Source organism: Notothenia coriiceps, unplaced genomic scaffold (assembly GCF_000735185.1).
Source record: "Notothenia coriiceps isolate Sejong01 unplaced genomic scaffold, NC01 NC01_scaffold00024668, whole genome shotgun sequence".
Lineage (NCBI taxonomy): Eukaryota > Metazoa > Chordata > Actinopteri > Perciformes > Nototheniidae > Notothenia > Notothenia coriiceps.
Window position 1 is genome coordinate 1,464,305 of NW_011357369.1, and position 6,690 is coordinate 1,470,994.

A 6,690-nucleotide genomic window follows, 5' to 3' on the forward strand; every position below is an offset into this window, starting at 1 on the left:
CCATGTTGTGTGCTTCGCGGATGCGCTCGGCTCCTCTCGACTGCTGCTCGGGTCTGCTCGGTCAGCTTCCGGATGAGGAAGCATGCATTCGACCAACTTACAGTAGATAACATTACAAACATTTTTAACAGAGGTCATAATAGTGTAAATAATGTTTGTTTTGGCAGTTATAACTGAATGTAATGTTTTCTACTTTTTTACATCTGGGAAGGCAAATTTGCCTTCATCAGATGGAAAGTGTCTTGACCAACAACTTAAGTATTTCTTATAGCTATGCAGGACTTGCAAGCAAGCAAACAAGAGCAAACAAACAAGTGAAATGAAGAATAAAATTGAAATTGTACAATATAATATTGTGGTGGTTCATCTTATAATTGAGTCTAGAGAATGCACCAGACAGCATCTAGAGTAAGACCTGGAAAAATCGAAATGTTCTAGGGGGAGGCCCCCCAAACCCTTCGTGCCATTTCGTCCGCGCGCATTTTTCAGGGCAATCTCTATTGGGCTTAGGGCCATCTGTAAATTAGCTTAGATGGCCCACAGGGCCATCTCCCAAAATCCTTAATGTCATGCACTGATGATAGTTACGTCTGTAACTACGGTTCTATGAGTCCCGGATGACCGCCAGAGTTTCCGATCACTCAGAATTCTTGTGTGCTCGCGAGAAGATTCTGGGAACCGATCCACTAATGACGCCGGCCTATGTAGCCGTAGTTACGTGGGTCACAGGTGACTTTGTTGTTATTAGGTACTCAAACTGCGCATGCCTGCGATGGACATATTCAGTGCTATGACCTCTGGTGGTCATCCGGGACTCATAGAACCGTAGTTACAGCCGTAACTATCGTTTTGTTCGCTAAACCTCTCTGAAAAGGTCAAATGTCACTTGTTTTGCATCAATCTTGATACAGGGTACTTATATGTTGTACTTTGGATTCCTAAAGCTTTTAGTCTAACTAACCCATCATCCAAGGGTAGTTTTCAACATAAGTAAAATATACTATAATTTACAGTTTTTTTTACTATGTTCAATCTGAATTGTCTTTAAAATAAAAAACATCTATATTGATTCTGACTTTTCTACATCCAACTCACAGGTTTATCATTGCTTTGAGAAAAAAAGATTATTAATGTACCCCATTTAGAAGTGTAGTTATGGTCATATGCTCTGGGAATGTCATTTTCGAGCTTGAAGCCTGAAAAACAGGCTCAATGCTTAACAGGTTATAACTCTGTCAATATAGTGGAGACTTCCCTGACTTTAAAAGAACACAAAAAAGGCCCATAATAGAGGGGTGATTTTGTTTTTATGCTTATGCCATCAGCGCTTGGCAAAACCAAATTTACAAACATGATGTAAATCAATATTCATATTTTTCATTTCTATTATAGATTCCAGAATGCATCCATGTTTACATTTATTTGTTGACAGTTCATCTATGTTCAGATTTGATTACACTTCTAAGTCTGGCTATAACATTGGTTTTATAAAATGTTAATGAAATCAGTTCAAGATATGGAGAGTTGGTGTGTGTGTATATTTGTAAACAATAATCAAACAAGTCTTACTAATTATTATTTTAATTATAAATGCTGTATTTCAGATAAATGACAGGTGTAAAGCTGAAAATGAAAAAAAAAACTGATATAAGTAAATAGAAAATAGTTTGGATCAAGGACAAGGCATCTTAAGTGTAAAATAATGTATATGAAAAACAAAAAAGCAGCATAAAACAAAGTTGATAGCCCTGTATGCGTAGCTTGCTGCATACTGTACAGTAAACCAGCTTGATAAGCTTAAACCACATTCCTGAATATTAAGTAAAAGAAAAAGCCCAAGTCATACACAATTTAAAGTTCATGACAAAAATAGGCAGTGAGTCAAAAAAAGGCTGTACAGACTACAGACGCTCCCTGAAACTTAAGGTGCAGGAGATGTATACTTTGATGCTTTTAGAGGTTTTTTGGACAGTACTTTCTCTCAAACTTAGCTACATCAAACTTCCGCTGGCAGCCTTTGTAGTTCATGAAGCGGATCTTTCCAAAAACCTCTCTCTCTTTCCAGCCTTGGTCATGGGTGCCACAGATAGACCACATGCAACCTACAGGAGGGACAAAGAAGGGCAAGAATATGTGAAAAAAGTTCATTGAGTTAGTCAGTTACACTGAAAATGTAATCCATGTCCTCACCGACAAAGCCATTGGGGTCCTGGCCATCCAGACTGTAGCGGTCGTTTAGGTAGAGCGCGATGGAGAGCGCCTCCTCTGGTGAAGAAGTCCACTCCAGAATCTTTTTGGCCCAGTACATCCTCAGGAAACCATGCATCTTCCCCTCAGTGATCATCTGGTACTAATGGAGATCATTTGAAATAAACAGCAGTAAATAAACATTTCTTAACAGTGACTGGTGATCAAAACTGAATGAGAAGGTACCTGAGAGGCATTCCAGAGTTTGTCATGTGTCTTTGCTTTCTCCAGCTGCTCCCGTGTGTAGAGATACTCCCTCTTGTCTTCGGCATGATCCTTTAAAGTCTTCTGAGCCCATTCATACGCCCCTGAGGAACACACAGACCACATTTAAAACAACGACAACTTCAAGAGCTGAATCATTATAAACATGCTATACAAGCTATCACTATAGACACATTAAAAGAGTAATCTTGATATTTTGAACTGGGGTTGTACAAGGTTCCTATCCAGACAGTTTGTTAGCTACAGTACCTTACGGTCAGCACGCCCCCAGATGAAGAAGCAGACAGTATAACTTGCACGAAAGTAAAGCACTATACTGCTGTGTACAGGGTTAGCAGGAAAACATTTTAGCAAACTAAACTAAATGCTAACCTAACGCTCTACTTGTTTTTCCTTTGGAGTCTGGTGGCTTTGACGTTAGACTACATTGATAAATGTTTCAACTGTACATTGCTTTTCTTCTGTTTGGTAACTCCTGTCTGGTTCTTCAAACGGCAGCATTCAAAATGCCATCTACACAGACATTACAAAAATTCAACCTCCCCCCGCGGAGTGAGTTGGTGGAACTTCACAAACTCTCTCAGGTTGATTCAAATAAACACACAACATTCAACCAGTCGACAACAAAAGCTGAGATAAGAGTGGGGGAATTAATCAAAATAGCCGGAAAGAAAAACAAAAAGCAAGACAAAAGTTTAGGAACAACCTGAAATGTAAGAAATCTCCAAAAGCTAGTGACCATGAGGAAGAGCTAAAAGGGAAAATTAAGCTACCGGATAGAAGAAACGCTACGTGTGGGGCTCACAACCTTTAGCAACGATATCAAAGAGGTCAAGCAGGAGCTACTAGGCCAGCTTTTCACATTTAAAGACCAACATAGATGAAGTAGTAAATAAAAAACCAAGATAAGAAATAAATCAACCCATCCTGTAAATTCAGCCAGCGTTTGATGTTTAATCATAACGGATTGAACCGGATGCAACTGAATGAGATCTAAACTAACCCTCAACGCGGTCGTATTTTTCGTTGTAGAAACAGAAGTTGTCCGTCAGCTCCCTGCGCACCACCAGCTCCTCGATGAAGGAGGCAACAGCTGGACCTGCAGAGCTTCCACACTGCTGAACCTGCAGCGCCACACGCTGGGCTGACAGCTGGCCTGATGGGAGGAAAAATGATGGTTGAGGAGGATAAGAAAAGAGCAGAAGTCTTCTGGAGTTAACATTCTCTGATCTATTGTCATGGTCGTTCACGTTTAACTCAACTAAAGATGTTTGGCAACAAAGAAAGAGAAGCAAGGAAGTACCTCTGTTCTGGTATAAGATTCCTATTTGACTATATCATTTTTGGAGAGAGTTGTGTTACTGTTATGTAGGACAATCTGCAATTTCACTAAATTACTAAATTGTTATTATGCTGTGCTGTATCTGAAAGGGTGACCAGGTGTCCTGCTTTTTGCTGGATTGCACAGCAATTTCCTAATTTGTCTCGCGTCCCATGAATTGAGACCTGATTGAGACATGGTCTGCATTTGATTGACAGTCGCGCCTTCTAAAACTTGGCTTAACCAATGGCTGTTTAGAAAGCAAGAGAAGGCTTTTGTCATTAGTTGTGTCAGATGTCCATCAACCTACAATGTCTGGAAACAAATTTACTTTTGGGTCGGTGGAGGGCTATTCCCAGAGAGTTCCATCAGGCATGCATGGAGGTGAATATGATTTGAAACGACACTACATGCAAGACTCACAAGAAATGCCAGGCTCATAAAAATGAAATAAAATAAGATAACCAAACACATAAAGGTAAAAGCGGCTAAAACAATGAACGTTTACCATTCTGTGAAGCACTCGCAATCATACAGGTCAGCAGTCTGTGATAGTATGCTAGCTCGGGTCCTTTTACTTACATATGAGCAAATGGTTGTTTAATCTTGTAAGAAAATGTGGTAATTAAAAGAATGAATAAGAGCATCATGGTGCAACCTACCAAAGCGGATCCAGGGGGACAGCTGGCTGAGGGCCGCAGCGTTTGGGTCGTTGCGTTGGGTTGCAAATAGTTTAAGGCGTTCATCAATGAAGGACTCCAACATGGCGACTCCTCCCTTGGTGCCGGGTTTAGCCCACTCCGGTTCCTCTATTGTTCGGTCTACCTGCAGGGAGGCCAGGGTTTTTTCCCAGTCAACCTTCTGTAACGTCAAGGAAAGAAGAAGAAAATCAGCAGACGTCATAACTGACAGTGAAGAGCCAAAAATCTAAATATGGTTTTGTAATGACCAACTAGAAAAGTGAAAAAAGTTCACTATTCTTTTTTCTTTTATAATTCGGGAGGATCAAACTAGTTTCCAAGCAATGAATATTGTGTTTTTAGGTTTTCAATTATGACCGTCTAAACCAGCGGTTCTCAAACTGTGGTCCGTGGATCGGTACTGCAGGTGGTCCGTGTAAAAAAACCTAAATAAAATCCACTTCTTATTGTCAAGGATTTTCGGGGACCACCTCATATGTGACTTGCTTTATCGAAATCAGTCGCATTGACCCGAAGACACATTTTGAGTTGTATACACTGTTGGAAAGAGGAGATTCCTAGCTTTCTAATGATATCAGGCAGTGGTGTAGCGGTCGTTGGGCTCATCGGACATGTAGAGAAAATCCCAATGTCCGAGTGCAAGTGAATGCAGCACAAGACTTGAGCCTTGTAACCCTGGCGCGAGCGTGGAAATATGATTGGCGGTGATTTCATTTGAACGGGACGGCGCAAAACGAGACCCAAGTAGACGGAAGGAATGAGGTATTTGCGGTCTACAATGACAGAGAAGAGACTGTCAAGTTTGGCTGTACTCAGCATTGAATCAAAACGCACTAAAGCTTTAGATCTTAATCAGTTGGTGAGGCGTTATACTGAACAGAATGGTAATCACCGCATCATAATAGTGATTGACAGCTGATAGGAATAATATGATTGTTAATATTATCATATTAATTCAGACAAACATCGATGAGACAGTTCATTAATGTACTTATCGCAGCAGACTGCATACATTTGGTACCCCTGGTCTAAGAGTGAAACAAACTCATTCAGTTATTGTTCAGTTAAAATTCATTCAATTATGTCTGCCATCTTATAGGCTATATTTATATGTAAGGCTTTACTGATGTGCCACAATAATATCTCCTAATGTTATTGAGTTAAAATATCAATAGTGTGGCTTTCCAAGTTAACATTGATTGATATGACTGCGATTAAATCAGCATATACTTCTGCCAGGGGATGCCACCCCTCAAAATCTCCTGCCACCCCATGAATATGTTTCTAGATCCACCCCTGAGTAGGCTATATTTTTCGTTTTGTTTATTTAATAAGTTAATTTCAGGACAACTTTGGGAATTTTGATTGTTCTTTTTGAGATAGAGAGAGAGAGAGAGAGAGAGAGATTTTTTAGATTTTTCAAACCACTTTTATTCACAAAGCAAATAACCAAACAGACACATTGTCAAAATCTAAAAAATCTCTCTCTCTCTCTCTCTCTCTCTATCTCAAAAAGAANGCGATGGTCGACCGCATCTCCGTTGAATACCTGGCGTGGTCGGTTCCCCCCGGTGTAACGAGATCACATCGTTGTGTCAGCCAACTATTAGAGTATTCGTTGTTCCTGCATCCCAGGAGAGAAGCTTAAAAAGTAAGAGACAATGGAGTCTCTGAGAAAGGTAAAATTGGTTACTTTAATTAAATAGCGTGGTCAGTGGTGTAGTGGGGATTTTTTACTGGGGGGACACTATTTTGATTAGGTCATCCCTAACAATGCCACACAAGTGCGCAAGCGCGCAGTGCACTCACAAAACGGGCAGACAGGTCTACAAAACTACCGGTATGCTTAGTCCTACTTTAGTTACTGTACTGCAAAAAGCAGACGGCGCTGCGCTCAACACACACACAGACTCAAACCCATGGACACACCGGCACATAAGTAACATAAACAATGTATAGGCCTAAGTTGCATAAATGCTTGAGCTACAGTATTGCAACTAAGCAGACAGCGCTGCTTCTCTCTCTCTCTATCTCCACTTTCAAAATCTATTTAAATCTCATAACAAACAAAATTCCCAAAGTTGTCCTGAAATTAACTTATTAAATAAACTAAACGAAAAATATAGCCTACTCAAGGGTGGATCTAGAAAAATATTCATGGGGTGGCAGGAGATTTTGAGGGGTGGCATCCCCTGG

At 40.3% G+C, this 6,690-nt stretch overlaps 3 protein-coding genes across 4 annotated transcripts in view; 1 reads left to right on the plus strand and 2 right to left on the minus strand.

Moving 5' to 3' along the window:
- The window catches only part of LOC104955675 (Fanconi anemia group M protein homolog), a 430,065-nt gene that overhangs the window by 37,308 nt on the left and 386,067 nt on the right, over window positions 1-6,690 (plus strand). The gene's annotated exons all lie outside the window — the stretch shown is intronic.
- The window catches only part of soul3 (heme-binding protein soul3), a 326,159-nt gene that overhangs the window by 33,003 nt on the left and 286,466 nt on the right, over window positions 1-6,690 (minus strand). The gene's annotated exons all lie outside the window — the stretch shown is intronic.
- The window catches only part of cpdp (CPD photolyase), a 26,358-nt gene continuing 21,214 nt past the window's right edge, over window positions 1,547-6,690 (minus strand). The window contains exons 6-10 of one of the 2 annotated variants that reach the window (XM_010782904.1): window positions 4,456-4,654; window positions 3,476-3,628; window positions 2,434-2,555; window positions 2,191-2,350; window positions 1,547-2,102 (exon numbers count right to left, since the gene is read on the minus strand). In XM_010782904.1, coding sequence (XP_010781206.1) covers window positions 1,954-2,102; window positions 2,191-2,350; window positions 2,434-2,555; window positions 3,476-3,628; window positions 4,456-4,654 — 783 coding nt within the window. In that variant the 3' untranslated portion in view covers window positions 1,547-1,953. The remainder of the gene's footprint in view (window positions 2,103-2,190; window positions 2,351-2,433; window positions 2,556-3,475; window positions 3,629-4,455; window positions 4,655-6,690) is intronic. The other variant, XM_010782903.1, reaches the window with a different exon arrangement.